Genomic DNA, 16,921 nt, shown 5'->3' with positions numbered 1-16,921 from the left:
ACGTTTGGTACCAACATCCTTCCTGTTCTGGGGTGCTGTTCCATAGGGTGGGTCTCAGAGTGGGGTCCTGAGGGCAGACAGTATATGCAGCACTCGCTTGGACACGTGGCAGTTTCCACATCAGGCTCCTGTGGGGGACATGGGGGACATTGGGTGGGCAGGGTCCTACCCAGCCCTCAACCAGAGCAGTGCAGTGTCCACACAATGGGGGTTCCTGGCCACATACACACCTCTGATGGTGCTGCAGACTCAGCTGCAGGGGCCCAAGCTGGGCCAACAGGCTGCCCTGTGCCCTTGATCCCCTCCAGGGTGATGAGGATGCTGTCAGAAGCGGCTCTGCTCCTTATGGGGTTTCTGCACATCCTGCCGAGGCTCTGAGCTCTTCTGTCTCAAGTCCTGGGTCACCTGGCCCTCTTCATGCCCTAGCCCTTGTCAGGATGAGGCGGTGGCAAGCCTGCTGTCAGGGTCTGGGGGTACCCGTGAGGGGAGGCAGGTATGTGACCCTGGGCTGCTGGTGTGAGGGCAGGAAGACCGGGATGGAGAGGGGCATGGAGGGTGGCCCCATTCTGCTTGGTTCCCAACAGCTAGGGTTACAGAGAGGAGTCCAGGCTCCATGAGGGGCTGCAGGGGCAGGGGAGCAGGAGGGAGGGAGAGGATGTGGTGCCCACTGGGGCAGGTGCAGCCTGGATGGCAGAGCCATTGCCCAGGAGAGCTGGGGGTGCCACAGCCAGGGGTCACAGGAGTGGCCTGAGTGACCCTAGCACGTGGTGCCCCCGGAGCAGGCAGCCCGGGAGGGAAAGGGCAGAGCCCCAGTGCACTGGATGACCTGGCCTCAGAGGGCACTGGCTTGCTCTGCCCCAGGTCACCAGATGCACAGGCCAGGCCGATTGGCCATTGGAGGGCACTGCCAAAGGGTGAGACCAGGGGTGTGAGGGTGGTGGGGCCATCTTGGGGGCCGGTAGCCCCTCAGCAGGCCTCTAGCCTCTTGCTGTCGCCAGCGCCCACACCCCGTCACTTGGTAGGATCACGGGAACCTCTGTTGGGATGGGGGTCCCCTCTACTTTCCCTGTGACAATTAACCCTGAGCTGGGCACGTGACAGGTGTCGAGGAAGCATGTGTGGAATGAAAAAGCAAAGGATCAAACGGTGGGCCCTGGGCAGCGTGAGAATGTGGGAGGAGGACATGCTGGCTCCTCCTCCCCACGCGGGCCCCTCATCACCCAGCACTGGCCCTCTGCACGGTCAGCTCGGCCACACAGGCCAGCCCCAGCCCGTGGCACCCCACAGCCCCACTGCCTGCAGCCCCTCCTTCCTCGGCTCACTTGTGGAGCACCTGCTGGATGCCTGCACCGCGACCAAGGCAGATGTGGCCCCGTCCTCGGGAGCCAACGTCCTCGTGGGGAGATGGCAGGCCGTGCTGAGGGGCAGGACCCAGAGCCTGGGAGGTGCCCTGTGGTGCGCACTCCCCGCCGCTGGCACATGCAGGGCTTGACCAGGATCTCAGATCCATGAAACATGAGATTCTCATCATGGTCAGAATGGAGGGCCCATGAGCCTGCCCCCCCTTCACTGAATACAGGGGTGTTGACCCCTTTCTGACCTACAGGATGTCTTTATTAGGGAGATGAGCCCCTTGTGTGGTGAGCTGCCAGCATTCCTGGGTCTTACCTTTGGACCTGGCTGAGGCAGGGACCAAGAAGAGGCCTGAATAAGAAAGGGGCACCCTGGGAGGGTCAGGGCGGCGAGGGGGGGGGGCAGGTGCAGGTGCAGACACCACCTGGGGTGTGCTTCCATGACCTTTTAAAATAGTTTATTTTCCCATAAATCATGCTATAGTGACAACTCAAAAGAACGGGAAGTCTGAGGTGTAAGGGTCAGGGCCAGTGAGTCAGGAGGTCCAGGGCAGGGGTAGCAACTTCAGGGGTCCCCACAAAGCCCTACAGGGCGATCCCTCCCCATGTGATACCCTCAGTGCTCAGCAGGGGGGTGAGGGATCCCAGGACCCCTGCCCTGCGGGGCCACCGTGGTGGGGAGAACACCATTCTAGGGCTGGAGAGGAGGACCACCTGCCGCTCCCAGGGTGGGGGCCGGGCTACTAGACCCCTGCCCCACCGCACAGTTCCCCCAGCTCCCCAGAGGACACAGTGGGAGGGCGCAGAGGAGCAGTTCGTGTGCACTGGGTGGGGACCCTTGGAGAGACTCCTGTCCCTGGGAGGCCTGTCCTCGTGAGGGACTCCAACGCTTTGTGCTTGTGTCCCACCCACCACGCACGGGAGTGGCCGTGGAGGTGGAATGTTGGTGGCGCTCGCTGCAGGAGGGGAGCACTTGGGAAACCCCCAGTCCCATGCAGACCCCGCCCTCACAGCGCTTGACCTCGCTCCTAGACTGAGAAACACCCGAGAGGCGGGGGTGACCGTGCGCGGAACGCGGAGCAATGGGGATGCTCCTGTGGAGGGAGCACCCGGCGGCAGCTGGTGGCAGGCGCCCTGGCCAGCAGGAACCCCAGGCAGCGCCCTGACCTCCTGCCCCTGCGGTCCCTTGGCCTGGGTCTCCCAGGGAAGCCGAGCACATCCACTCCCCGCTTTTGGGGAGAGGGCAGCTCCCATGCAGTGACCGCCAAGCCCAGCCTCAAGAGTTGGGATTTCCAGACAAGTGCACCTGTTCCCGGAGACCCCCGCGCACCCAGCAGTGCCGGGCAGTCCCGGACCTGCTCTACCCGGACAGCTGACGCACACACGGGGGAGTGCGGCCTTGGGGTGAACTCCGGGTCGGGGCCGCACCTTAGGGCCGCAAACGTGGGAAGGCCAAGCCCTGTCCGCAGTGGCCAGAGTGGCCCCTCGCTCCTTGCTGCGGGCTCTCCAACTCCATCTCCATCTCCACCTTGTAGTTGGGAGCCGCACCTGTGTGGCTGCGGCTTCCTGAGCCGGGGGAGAGCTGCCCGAGCTCACAGAGAGGGAAACTGAGGCTCAGGCAAGGCAAAGGCTCCTCGTCGGGGTCGCTGCCGGGCTGGCGTCCTCCGCTACCGGCAGGGCGCTCAGGAGAGGCCGGCTCCACTCAGGCCACACAGCTAGGTCTGGCTTCTCCTCTCTGTCTCCTACAGCCTGACCCGTGTGACCTGAGGTAAGTCCCTCTCTCTCAGGTTCCTCATTCCGGGCGAGGGGCGCAGCGAGGCGCCAGGCGAGGCGGGGCGCGGCAGCGGACTGTGCCCCCGGCGCTGAACGCCTACTCCCGGGCGGGGCCGGCGTGGGGCGTGGCCTGGGTGGGGGCGGAGCGGGCGGAGCCACGGCGGGGCGGGGCAGCCGACTGGGCCCCCGGCGCTGAACGCCTACTCCCGAGAGGCCGACGCAGGGGCGAGGGCGGAGTGGGTGGAGCCACCGCGGGGCGGGGCCAATAGGCGGAGGGTGCGCCGGGGTTGGGGCGGACTCCAATGAGGGGCGGGGCTCAGGGCTGTGGCTGCGACCTCGCCGTCGCCGGAAGGGGCGGGGCTACAGTTGGGGCGGGGTTTAGGGTCTTGGAAAAGAACGGCGGGCGGGACTCAGCGAGGGGCGGAGCTAAGGGCTTCGGGGTACTCCGTACCCTACGCCGGGCGAGCAAGGATCGAGACTTCGGAAGGCCTCGAAGCGGGCGGGGGCGGAGCTGTGACGTTAGCGAGGGTGGGGCTCCGTGAGGGGCGGGGCCAAGGCCTCCGGACGGCGGCGTACCTGTCGCCGGAGGAGGCGGGGCTCCACTGGGGGGCGGGGCTTAGGGTCCTCGAGTTGACGCCGCCGCCGCTGGGGGCGGAGCGTAACGGGAAAGGGCGGGCTCAGTGCGGGCGGGTTGGGGCTGCGGCGGCGGCGACGCGGGACTGGGCCTGCCGGCGGGGGCGGGGCCTGCCGGGAAGGGGCGGGGGAACCGAGAGGAGCCGGGCGGCCGGCCGGCTGACAACCCGACCCGCGGACCGCGACAGCGGGACGGGCCGTGCCGCCGCCATGACAGGTGAGCGCGGGCGGGCGGGGGTCCGGGATGCCCTCCCGGGACGGGCGCGGCGGCCTGAGGGCGGGGGCGGCGGTTCTCCGGGGTCCCCCTGCAGCCCCTCCAGCCTCAGCCCAGGGCTCCCAGAGGGGCGCGTACCGCTGGGACGGTGCTGTGTCCCGGGACGTCCCCGGGGAACCGAGGATACAGGCTCAACCCCCCGAGGCTTTGTGCTGCGCCGGGGACCCTCACCCCTGCAGCTTCCTTCCCCGGGGACTGGGGCCCAGCCCAGCCATCCTCCCGGAGCCTGATCCCACTGGAGAGCCTGCCCCCCTTGCAGCTTCCTTCCCGGGGCCCAGCCATTCCCCCCCCCAACACACACAGCCTGATCCCACTGCAGAGTGCCCCCCCACTGCAGCTTCCTTCCCTGGGACGGGTGCCCAGCCCAGCCATCCCCGCCCCCCCACCCCGCCCAGGCCTGTTTGGATTGGAGAGCCCACCCCCCTCCTGGTCCCAGCTGAGCAGGGGAACTTCAGTGGGGGAGACACCCGTAATGGTGATGGGTTGGCGAGGGACCTTGGACAGCGCGATCAGGGAATGTGGTTGCTCCCCCGGGTTGCTCACTGGAGTCCCTCCAGTAGGATGTCATGGGCTGGGACCTGATGTTTTTTGGGACCACAGTGTCCCACCTAGGTCAGAAGAGACCCTAGCTGCTTCCCATTCCCCTGTCATCTCCCCTAATCCTTTATATTTGTGGCTAAGTGCCTCCCATCCAGAGTTGCTGTAGAGGGACATATAGGGTGTCCTCTATGTGGAGAAGGAAATAAAACCTCAGGTTAGATGAGTGCCAAGCCCCAGGCTGCCGGGGTAGTCAGTGGCAGAGGCAGAACAAGACCTGTGTCCTGCCCAGGGCCCCTCAAGGTCCTGTGGGGGACTCCCCTCCTGCCCCTTTCTCACAGCCAAGTCTGAGTGCCGAGCCTCTAGAGATCCCTCCTGTCACAGCCTGTCGCTTCTGAAATGGGGAACTGAGGCCCCGAAAGTGCAGACCCAGTGTAGTCAGATGGACTGTGCTTGCGGGGCTGCAGGGATGAAGTCCCTGGCTCACTGACCCTGTGCACTGTCGGGGCACCTGCCTTGTGCCGGTCCTGGGGCCTCCATGACAGGTTGCAGGATGAGCATTTGGACCTGATGAGTTTGCCCAGGCCAGTGCTAGCCAGCTGTCACTACAGCTGTTCCTGTTGCTGTGGAACCAGGCCCTGCCTTGTGGGGTGCTGGGGACTGAGCCCTCTCAGCTCCACACCTGAGGCCAGGTCCAGCCCTGAAACAGGAGGGGATTCTGAGAGGGACAGGAGCCAGTGGAGCCCAGCAAGGGCTCTGCAGGGGAAGACAGTGAGCTGAGCATGACATGGTGCAGGGAGAAACCACAGGACAGGTGTTCCCATCCTTGCATAGGGTCCCAGGCAGGATGGTGCCAATGGGGGCTGCTCTGCAGGATGGCTCAGTGGCCTGGGGTAAGGCAGCTCCCACAGGACCTTGAGTGCCAGGCAGGGGTAAGGGGTTGGGGTCTGTGGTCTTAGCACCAACTGGGTAAGAAGGTAGGGGAGGTGGGGCTTGGCCAAAGAAGCTAGCAAAGTCCTGCTGGGTTTTGTGCCAGAGCATTCCCCTCTATCCTTGAACACTGTCTGGGACTGTTGATCAGTGCCTGGGACCAGAGCCATTTCATTTTCCTGTGCTTTTTCGTTCCTGGGTGTGGCCCTCCGGGTGTGGTTCACACGCACAGCTTCTAACCACCACAGAAAGCTTCAGCCCCAGGCTGTGCCACCATGTCAGGTGACTCACACTTTCCGCAATAGACTTCTCTTTGCTCGGGCTGCAGCATGAGGAGCCGCCACAGCATCTACCCCTTAGTCCACCCATAGCCCTGGGCCATTCATTCCAGCACTCTTTAGTGAGCTCCTGCTGTGTGCCTGCCGTGTGCACACACTGCAGAGACAGCCCTGGGCAGAAGAACCTGCAGCCAGGCCAGGAGCAGACTTGATGCAGCTAACTGTACAGTTAACTACTATGTTAATTACACAAGTGGGGAGTCTGGATGTCAAGAGGTTGCCACAAAGCTGTGCATGGGTCCAGCCTCCATCCATCTTCACTCCCTCACTGGCTGAGGTCTTAGGCAGGTACTGTATCTCTTTGCCCTGTTTTAGTGTCCCCATTCACAAACAGGGGAGGTGGTCTTGCAGGAGTTGCAGAGCTACTGGAAAGATGGAGATGATCTGTACGCATAGAGCCTACAGAATGGCTGGTCCTGGGGCATGTGCCATGAACTGTGGCCACTGTTCTTGCCTCTTGAGTCAGAGAGGCTGCAAGTGGTGAAGCCAGATGACCAGGGTGGTCCTTCCCATGTGGCCATGCGGGTCTTCTGGTGGCCCTGCGGGTAGCTTCCTCAGCACGGTGGGGCTGCTGATGAGTCTGTCTTCCAGGTAGACTTTCAGGGCCTGGAAAGATTCAGAGGTTCGAAATGCATATTTTGGGGGGAGAAAGACCAGCCAGGAGGAGGTGGCAGTAGGAGAGAGAGAGAGATGAGTCGGCCCCATGATGTGACCCCATTTAAAAATTTTTTTAAATTTTATTTATTTTAAAAGAGACACGCACAGAGAGGCAGAGACACAGGCAGAGAGAAGCAGGCCCCTTGCGGTGAGCTCAGCGTGGGACTTGATCCCGGGACCTGGGATCACAACTTGAGCCAAAGGCAGGCGTTCAACCATTGAGCCACCCGGGTACCCCGGTGTCACCCTATTTTAAAAAATCAACTTTACTGAGATTATTTACTGACAACAGGTACACTTATTTTAAATTAATAATTTTAAATTTTTTGACAAATTTATACATCCATGGAAATACCAACCCAGACCCAATGAAGTCAAACATTTCTATCACTCCAGAAAGTTCCTTCATGCTCCTTCCCAGGCAATGCCACTGGACCCAAGGATTCATTTGCTATCTGTCCTTTCCTTTTTTTTTTTTCTTTAAAATTTAGCTATGGATTTTCAAAGTAGGATTTCTCTTTAATTAATATGTTTTATTTTTAGAGTTATTTTAGTATACAGAAAATTGAGCAGTTGGTATAGAGGGTCCCATACTCCTCCCCAAACCCACTTTCCTTTATTAATAATATCTTGCATTGATGTGATATATCTGTTACAGGCAATGAACCACTGTCAATACATTATTACTAACTAAAGCCCATAGTTTACATTATAGTTCACTTCTGTGTTGTGCATTCTATGACTTTTGAAAAGGGCATAGTGTCCTGTAGACCCCCCCATTACAGTGTCAAACAGAGTGGTTCCACTGCCCTAAAATTCCCCTGGGCTCTGCCCCTTCATCACCTGTTCTCGCCTCAGCCCTGGCAGATCTTTCTACGATCTCCATAGTTTCACATTTTCTGGAATATCGTATAGTTAGTATGTTAACTTTGCAGACTGGCTTCTTTCCCTTAATAATATGCATTCAAGTTTCCTCCCTGCCTAAAAAAAAAAAAGTTTCCTCCTTGCCTTTTTGTGACTCCAAAGATCTTTTCTTTTATCTCTGAATTTTATTTCCTTGTAAAACTGATTAAACAGAGCCACTGCACAATTATGCATTTACCTGTGTGTGTGCTAAAACGTACATAGTTTACCGTGTTAACCATTTCAGTGGCATGACATACATGCACCGCGTTGTGAAACCATCAGTACTGTCTGCTTCCAGAACTTGGTCATCACCTGGGGAAAGCTGTCCCTGTACCCAGCAACTCCCTTCCTCCCCCGCCCCCAGCCTCTGGCTCTCTCTTTAATTTGACGTTCTGTATATTTCATATAAGTGGAAATCATGTAATATTTGTCCTTTTGGGTCCTTGTTTCACATAGCACGTTTTCAGGGGTCACCATGTTGTAACATCTGTGCCAAGTTTCCTCCCTCTGTGCCTGTGGAATGTTCTACAGGGTGCGTTTATGCATCCGTCTGTACGAGGACTCCGGGGTTGTCTCTGCTTGTTGGCTGCTGTGAGTAAAGCCACCCTGAATGTCAGGCAGGTCAGCGAGTCCCTGCTCTCAGTCCTGCGATGAGTGTGTGCCAGGAGGGGCTTGCTGGGTCCAGGGGTAAGTCCGCGTTTGACTTTCCTGTTCTCTGCAGGGATGGCACCGTTAGTCCCCCAGCGCTTGCTTAGGGTTCAAGTTGTCCCCATGTGTGTCCCACTCTCTGCGTTCCTGTTTGTATGTGACTACATGTGAGCATCCGCTCCCGAGTGTGAAGTGTTTTCTCATTGTAGTTTTCTCTGCGTTTCCCTCGTGACGAGTAGCTGTGAGCATCTTGGCATGCTCTCCAGAGTCCTGTATGTCTTCTTCACAGAAGTGCCTTGTCAAGTCCTTTGCCCATTTTTGAATTGTGTCACATATGGGTTTTTGTTGTTATGGAATGATAGGAGTTCTTTTTACATTCTGGGTATTGCCCTTATCTGATGTATGCTTTGCAAATATTTTCTCCCATCCTGTGTGTTGCCGTTCTCCACACACAGGCCTACCCACTCAGAATAGGGTTTCCTTCTGGACTCTATTTTATTCTGTTGGTCTGTATGTCTGTCCTTATGCCAGTGTCACAGTGTTTTGATAGTTGTAGCTTTGTTGTAAGTTTTAAAACCAGTGTGAGTCTTCCAACTTTGTTCTTTTTTTTCAGGATGGTTTTGGCTATAAAGGTTCCTTTTAGGATGAAAACCAAGAAACATCATTGGAGTTTGGATAGGAATTACATTGACTCTGTAGATCACTTTGGGAGTATTGTCATCTTCACACCATTAAATCTTCCAGATCCGTGAACAGAGGGTATATTTCCATTTATTTTTGTATCTTTTTAAATTTCTTTCAGTGATGTTTTGAGTTTTCAGTGTACAAGTCTTTAACCTCCTTGGTTAAATTTATTCCTAAGTATTGTGTTCTTTTTGATACCATTGTAAATAGAATTGTTTTCTTACCTTTCTTTTTGGATTGTTCATTGTCAACGTATAGAGATAGAACTGATTTTCATGTATTGATTTTGTATCTTATAGCTTTGCTGAATTTGTTGATTGATTTTGACCTTTAAGATTTTCTATATATAAAATCATGTCATCTGCAAAAAGAGATAATATTACTTCTTACTTTTCATTTGAATACATTTTATTTCCCTTTTTTGTTTGATTGCGCTGGCTGGAACTTCCAGTGCAACTTTGAATAGGAATGACGAGGGTGGGCATCTTGCTTGGCAGGATTCCCTGGTCATAGGGGAAGTCCTTCAGTCTTCCCACACTGAGTATGATCTTTGCTGTGGGCTTGTCATATATGACCTTCTTCATGTTGAGGAAATTTTCTTCTAGTCTTAATTTTTGGAAAAATTTTTTTCTTTATTTTCTTTATTTTTTAAAAGACTTTTATTTATTTGACAGAGAACACACAAGCAAGGGGAGGGGCACAGGCAGAGGGAGAGGCAGACTTCCCATTTAGCAGGGAGCCCGACCTGGAGCTCAACCCCGGGACCCCAAGATCATGATCTGAGCCGAAGGCAAATGCTTAACTGGCTGAGCCACCTAGGTTTCCTGAAAGGTTTTTTCTTTTCTTTTTTTTTTCTTTTCTTTTTTTTTTCTTTTCTTTTTTTTTTTTCTTTTCTTTTCTTTTTTAAGATTTTGTTTATTTATTCAGGAGAGACACAGAGAGAGAGGCAGAGACACAGGCAGAGGGAGAAGCAGGCTCCATGCGGGGAGCCAGATGTGGGACTCGATCCCAGGACCCCGGCATCACGACCTGAGTTGGAGGCAGACGCTCAGCTGAGCCACCCAGGCATCCCTAACGTTTTTTCTTTAATCAAGAAAGGGTAAATCTAGGGAGATCCCTAGATGCCCTTTCTGCAAAGCTTGAGATGATTGTGATGTGTGTGTGTTTTACTTCATTCTATTAACGTAATATGAATGGATTATCACATGTTGAAACATCCTGGTATTCTGGGGTATGATCCTTTTAGTATGCTGTTGAATTCAGGTTACTAGTGTTTTGTTGAGGATTTTGACATCAGTGTTTATAGGAGATATTGGTTGTAGTATACTTGTCTTGTATTAGGGTGATGCTGTCCTCATGGGATGAGTTAGGAAGTATTCTTTCTGTTTTTCGGAAGAATTTAACTATTAGTATTTAAATGTTTGGTAGAATTCACCAGTGGAGCCATCTGTTGCTGGGCTTTTATTTGTTAGGATAATGTTGATTAATAATTTAATTTCCTCGCTAGTTAGAGGTCCATTCAGATTTGTCTATATTTGTGTTTTGCTTTTGGTACATTGTGTGTTTTTAGGAATTTGTCCACTTCATCTCATTTGTCAAATTTGTTGGGTTACAAATTTTCATAGTATTCTATTGTAATCCTTTTTATTTCTATAAAATTGGTAGTCCTGTCCATACTCTTATTTCTTATATTAGTAACTTGAGTCTAGCTCACGGTTTGTGAGTTTGTTGATCTTTCCAAAGAACCAACTTTTGATTTTGTTTTTCTATTTTCCATTGCATTTATCTTTGCTCTAATCTTTATTGTTTCTTCCCTTCTGGTATTTTGGGTCTAGTTTGCTCTTCCCTTCCTGCTTCCTTCAGGTGTAACAGGTAGATTGTTGATCTGAGATCTCTCTTCTGTTGTAAAGTGTATACAGCGTAAATGTCTTCCTCTGAACTGCTTTCATGGCATCTTGTAAGTTTTGGTGTTTTGTATTTATATTTTCATTTGTCTCAGGGTATTTTCTAATTTCCCTTGGGATTTCTTCTTTGATCCATTCATTGTTTCATTTTCACATAATTGTGCATTTTCTAGTTTTCCTTCTGTTACTGATTTCTGGCTTTATTCCATGTGATCAGAAAACACCCTTTGTATGATTTCAGTCTTTTAAAATATGACTTCTTTTGTAGCCAAACTTGTTTTGTGGTCTTTCCTGGAGTGTTCTGTGTGTGCTTGAGGAGAGGGCATTTAGGCCCACCTTGGAGTTCTTGTGGGTTTGGTTCCAGACAGTAAATAATAAAGCAAATATTGCAATCACGCGAGTCTAGTGAATTTCTTGGTTTCCCAGTGCGTATAAAAGTTGCATTTACACTATATTGTGATCTCTCAAGGGCACAGTAGCATGTCTGGCAAACAATGTACGTACCCTAATTAAAAATATTTTATTGCTAAAAAATGCTACCAATCATCTGAGTTTCCAGTGAGTCATAATCACTGATTGCAGATCACCATTAACACTTATAATGATAATGAAAAGGTTTGAAGTAAGGTTTGAAGAATGAAAAGTTTGAATTGTAAGAATTATCAGAATGTGACACAAAGACATGACAAACAGGTGACGTTGGAAAAGTGGCGCCTGTGGACTCGCTCCACGCAGGGTTGGCACAGACCTTCAGTTTGTAGGAACACAGTGTGTGCGAAGCCCAGTTAGATGGGATGTGCTTGTGCTGTTAGGTGGACCGTCTGCGTGCATGTGTGTGCGTATATGTGTGCATGTGTGAGTGTGAGTGTTTACAGCACAGCCCATACCCGCAGTTCCCTTGCTGTTCTGGCTGTTCCTGGAAGTGGGGTACTGACGGCTCTGCTGTTATTATTCATTATTACTAAACTTTTACTATTATTTGGGGGCTCTGATAGCTGGCGCCTGTTTTAGATCTTGAATTGACCCTTATATTGACACGTGATGTACTTCCTGTCTCTCATCTTTGGGACAGAGTCTCTCTTGTCCTATTTGTGCAGCCGCCCCTGCTCCTTGGGCTGCTATTTGCCCAGCCCCTGTTCCCCTCTTCTCACTCTCAGCCCCTGGGCATCTTTGGGCTAGAGTCTTTTGGGGACAGCATATAGTTGAATCATACTTATTTTAATCCAGAGGAAAAAAGCTCTACTTCCCTCTATTCCTGCCCCCAGCACTCACCCTCCCGAGGCCCCCTGATGCTTGTGCTCACCAGATATGTGGTTCTGCCTCCCATAGGGTAGTTAGTTCTCTGACACCCACTGTGAGTCTCATGGTTCAACTCACTTCTGATGCATCAAGTCCCACCTGTTGAGGGCTCAGTGCTGCTGCTTCTGACTGAGTGGCTGTAAATTGAGGGTCCCATGACCCCATTTCTGGTGCAGTCATTTATTCAGCTCACAGAACCTGGGAGCTGGCTCCACATACTATTGCCAGTATGACAGAGGGTATTTCAAAGGACACAAGTGAACATCCACATGGAAGAGGAGCTTAGGGCACAGGCCATAGGAGGGGCGCAGAGCTTCCATGCTCCTTCCACAGGGCCAGGCAGACCACCTTCCCAGCGCCTCATGCACTCAGCAACCAAGCTCTTCAGGCTCCTTCCTGTGGCTTGGTACACGGGTTGTTTTAGGCACAATCGATGAAACCACTGCCCTTGGTGACTGATTCAGTCTCAGCCCCGCTCCCCTCCTGGAGGCCGGGTCCAGAGGACAGAAAAGCTCCAGGCCTCTAACCATGTGCTTAGCTTCACCAGATAGCAGCTCCTATCCTGTGGTTCTTCAGGGACTTCGGGAGTCTCCGCCCATTGCCATGAAGTCACAGGCTGAAAGGGGCTTGTTAGAAAAAAGCCACCTTCCCCTTCATATCTCCTCACTTAGGACATCCCCAGGCTCGTGGGAGCTCTGGACCAGGAATTGGGATGAAGATCAAGAGTGTAGTCCCTACTTTAAATCACAACATCACAAATCCATTTTGCCGATCTGTGTCTTTAATCTGTTTACATCTAAATACATACTGTAATGACTGATAATAACTTGTTTCTGCCTTTTTGCTATTTGTTTTCTGATGTCTGTAGCATTTTTGTCTTTTGTGGTTAGTCGACTTTTTCTAGTAGCACATTCTGATTCCCTTTTGTCTGTATCCCGTGGATATTTTCTTTGTGGTTATCCTGAGTATTGCGCACAATATAACCATCGAATTGACTTGATGCCGAGTTAATTCCGGTCACACACAGGCGCCCGGCCCCTGTCCGCGGACACGTACGCCAGGCTGCCACGGGGTGGAGGTGAGGGTGGGGGTGAAGGTAGTTGATGCTGTGGATTCACACTCCCCCTGGGGGATCCTATGTCCCCACCAGCCACAAACACCACAAACCCACCCCTGGTTGTTAAAGGCCCGTTGTTCTGAAGAACATTCTTAACAAGGAAGAAAGTGCACTGTGATGCTTTAGTGATGGTCCTGGAAGAAGAACAGTGGGGAGAGCACCCCCGGCCCCCAGGTGGGCACCCTGCTGTGCTGCAGCGGCTTCTCAGGGCCTTGCGAGCAACGCTGTCCCATGGCCACGCCGACACAGGCTGCCCTGTCTTCTCCAGTGAGCTCTGTGGCATCGAGAGCGGCTGGAGCCTCCACTCTGCCTCTGAGCCCAGGGGGTCATTCCAGTGCACTGGCGCCCACCATCTCTAGTGCGGGAAGGGCAGGACGGGGGTTCCGGGCTGTGCATCTTGCACTCGGGCGGGAGGTCAGCAGTTGTCAGGCTGCTTATGGCTGATGTGCCTCTGGGGGCCACAGTGTGTGTGGTGTGGGGGCCTGCTGCCCACCCCCCAGCCCTGCTGGTCATGCCCTCTGCCCTCTGCCAGTTTCAGAGCAGACCTACTGTGACCGCCTGGTCCAGGACACGCCTTTCCTCCTGGGCCGGGGACGCCTCAGTGAACAGCAGGTGGACAGGATCATCCTGCAGCTAAATCGCTACTACCCCCAGATCCTCAGCAACAAGGATGCACAGAAGGTAGTGGTGGGGGCTGGCACGTCCCATTCCACCCCCCCTGGGCTGGGAGAAGACAGGAGGTGGAAGCCTGGCTCTCGCGGTTGCCTTGGGCCCAGAGCATCAGCTCTGCCAGCCTCTATGTCTCCTGTCATGGGGACCTGCGGGTGGCCCTCCAGAGATGCCAGGGGCACTGCAGGCCATGGGGCAGCCAATGCACCCAGCGGGCCTGGGGCCAGCCAGGCTCTACCCCACTGCCGCAGGGTCTGCACCCTGCCTCCTGCAGAGGTTCAAGGATGGACAGACTTTTGGGGACACCGAGGGAGGCTGGGTGCCGCTGCCTGTGCCACCCGTTCTCTGAATTCCCCACAGGGCCAGGGCCTTAGGGTGCAGGGCCCTCCAGCAGAGGAGGGACTGAGTAAGCCCTGCTCTTGGAGCTGCAGCTCCTGCCCTGGTGCAGGGTGATGGGGTTTGTGTGTGGGGCTGTCCGCAGGGTTGGGGCCTCTCCTGGGCACAGCGAGCTTGATCCCAGCACAGCCAGCATTTCCATGGGCCCTGCGCCGGCTCAGAACTTCAGTTATGAGAGGGGCAGTAAGTTAAAAGTATGGGTCAAATGTATGCCTTTTATTGTACTTAAAAGTCTAAGATACATTTGTTGTATAAAAAAATTGAAAAGTTTGAGATGTTTATACAAGAAAAGGGAGACTCTTGCGTGTACACACCCACGCTGTTCCGTTCCTCATAGTTTCCATGGCTCCTGCCATGTGCTTCCTGTGGCCTTGGATTTCTGGTTCAACTCTGGTTCCGAGGGGGATGATCCACTGCCACCAGGTGGCAGCACCAGGCCACAGCTTCTAGGTTCTGGGGATCCAAGTGCCTGGTGCGCTGACCTTTAGAACCACACGTTTCTCCATGGAACACATCAAAAGAACTTGGTTTTTTCTGCCCAACCCTTGGGTGTTAAAAGCTTGGATCACATTCCTGTAGACTGTACAAGTTATTTCCTTATGCGATCACTCGTCCCTTGTGCTGTCACCTCACTGGTTCCTCATAAGGACCCTACCATTTGGGTTTTATTATATCCTTTTTACAGGTGAGGAAACAATCGTGGGGTGAAGTGACTTGCCAGAGTCACACTGCGAGCCATTAGATCCTAACAGTTGGAATAAATCCCCACTGTCCTTGCTGTGTCCCGGCCTCCACAGGGAGGGAGTGCGGGACCCTGGCTATGCTGTGACCGCAGCCCTGCCTGAGGCCCCCCAGGCCCTGTCCCCCACTGACCTCCCCTGCATCCTTCCCGCCCTCAGTTCCGGAACCCCAAGGCGTCGGTGCGCGTGCGGCTCTGCGACCTCCTGGGCCATCTGCAGCGGAGCGGCGAGCGGGACTGCCAGGAGTTCTACCGGGCCCTGTACATCCACGCGCAGCCCCTGCACGGCCTGCTGCCCAGCCGCCTCGCCCCGCGTACGTGCACCACCGCCCTCGTGCCTGTGTCTCCGTGGGTCCCGCCACCGCTCCGCACCGTCCGGCGGCGCACCCAGGGCCTCAGGCTGGTGCTAGCCTGGAGGGACTGTCCCCGCCGGAGCGCCCAGGTGGCGGCTTAGTCCTGAGGTCCCCCTGGTCCCCTGCAGGAGGGGCTGCTGTCCGCCGTTGTCTGATGTGCAGCCAGAGGGACGGAGGGGCCCCACCGCTGGGTGTGGGTCACGCACCCAGGCGTCCTCCTGGGCCATGGGGAGAGGGCGCTCCCAGCCCCGGGCGGGGGCGGGGGGTGGGGTGGACAGCAGTCCCAGGGGGACAGGTGCCTGCCCCCGGGAACGATGGCCCCGCCCGCGGCCCCCCGGGTCTCAGGAAGTGGACAGAAGACGCGAAAGTCAAGGTCCCCTCTGCGGTGCCTACCCCTGAAGCCCGGCCCGGAAGGCTGGGTACTCACTGCCCGGTGCTCACATCCGGGTCTCGCCCCCACACCCACGGTTGGGGATGGGCCCCCTGTGGGCGGGACGAATGCTTGCCCTGCCCCGCTAACCTGCCCCATCGTCTTGTTTCCAGAGCATTCCGATTGCACAGACCTAGACTCAGGCGCCATGGGCCACGAGCTCAGTGACAGGGGTAACCGCCTCCTCCTGTTCTCTCTCACCCCCTCACCCTCCCCCCCCAGCTCCCGCTCCTGCTCCGGCTCGGGGCTGCTCCTTCGCTCCCTCTGCATGGGCCCCGGGGTGCTTGCTGGGCGCCCCCAGGTCCACAAGCCGCCTGTCTCCCCAGGACCCGTGGCCTTCCTGGCCTGCCTCGGCCTGGCTGCGGGGCTGGCGCTCCTCGTCTACTGCTGCCCTGCAGGTGGGTGCCGCCTGGCCTCTGCGTGCCTCAGTTTCCTTGCCTGCGCAGTACAGGGCGGGGCCGGGGGGGGGCAGCCGTGGGCGGGGAGGGGCGGGCCTCGGAGGAGGCGGGCGCAGGGGGACTGGAGCAGGACCCCTGCCTGTGGCCCCTACCTCACCGCCCCATGCACGGCCTTTCTCAGCTGAGCGTGGGGGGCCACCAGGCAGGGCCCTCGCGTCGCTGGGCTATTGGGCCTGGGGAGGCCTGGGCCGGTTTCTGAGGCCGCCTTGCCTCCCAGACCCCAAGGTGCTGCCGGGGGCCCGGCGCGTCCTGGGCTTCTCGCCCGTCATCGTGGACAGGCACGTCAGCCGCTTCCTGCTGGCCTTCCTCACGGACACCCCGGGGGCGCTCTGACTCCCCCTCCACGCGGGAGATGCCCCCGCAGGCCGCCACTTCTTTTCTAAATGCTTGTTTTTCACTATTTATACTTTTTAAAGAAAGTTATCTTCACCTGACAAAGGTGCTCGACATTAAATGTTGGAGCCTTGTCACTTCTCTCAGGAATGTTTTCTAGATGATTCCCACCAAGACCCCGTGGCCCCTCCGGCGAGGGTGGTGGAGCCTGGGGGCGCCTGGGCACCCCCCGCCCACCACGTTCCTTGTCCCCCCACAGGTCCTCTCCAGGCCGCCCTTCCCACTTCCAGCCCCCACCCCCATGGTGTGCACCCATCCCTGCCACCGTGGCTGCCACGGTGCCCCATCCTTTCCATTCCCACCGTTCCACCCCACCAGTGTCCTCGTGTGTCCCCGCGGGTGGGGCTGCACCCACACCTCCTGAAGAGGAAACAGGAAGGGGGCCCAGCCTGTGAGGGCACCAGGCTTTCCTGCAGCCCTCTGCCCCTCCG

The 16,921-nt window shown here is 55.5% G+C and overlaps 1 protein-coding gene across 1 annotated transcript; it reads left to right on the top strand.

The window, feature by feature from the left end:
* Window positions 1–3,804: 3,804 nt before the first annotated feature.
* On the top strand, window positions 3,805–16,571 carry CARD19 (caspase recruitment domain family member 19). Its single transcript, XM_025423659.3, has 6 exons — window positions 3,805–3,975; window positions 13,591–13,733; window positions 15,017–15,170; window positions 15,753–15,812; window positions 15,966–16,037; window positions 16,315–16,571. The coding sequence occupies exons 1-6, from the start codon at window positions 3,969–3,971 to the stop codon at window positions 16,428–16,430; spliced, it is 552 nt and encodes a 183-aa protein (XP_025279444.1). The 5' UTR covers window positions 3,805–3,968; the 3' UTR covers window positions 16,431–16,571.
* The last annotated feature ends 350 nt before the right edge of the window (window positions 16,572–16,921 follow it).

Source organism: Canis lupus, chromosome 1 (genome assembly GCF_003254725.2).
Source record: "Canis lupus dingo isolate Sandy chromosome 1, ASM325472v2, whole genome shotgun sequence".
Classification (NCBI taxonomy): Eukaryota; Metazoa; Chordata; class Mammalia; order Carnivora; family Canidae; genus Canis; species Canis lupus.
Note: the sequence above shows the minus strand (reverse complement) of the source record. Positions and strands in the feature narration are given on the sequence as shown.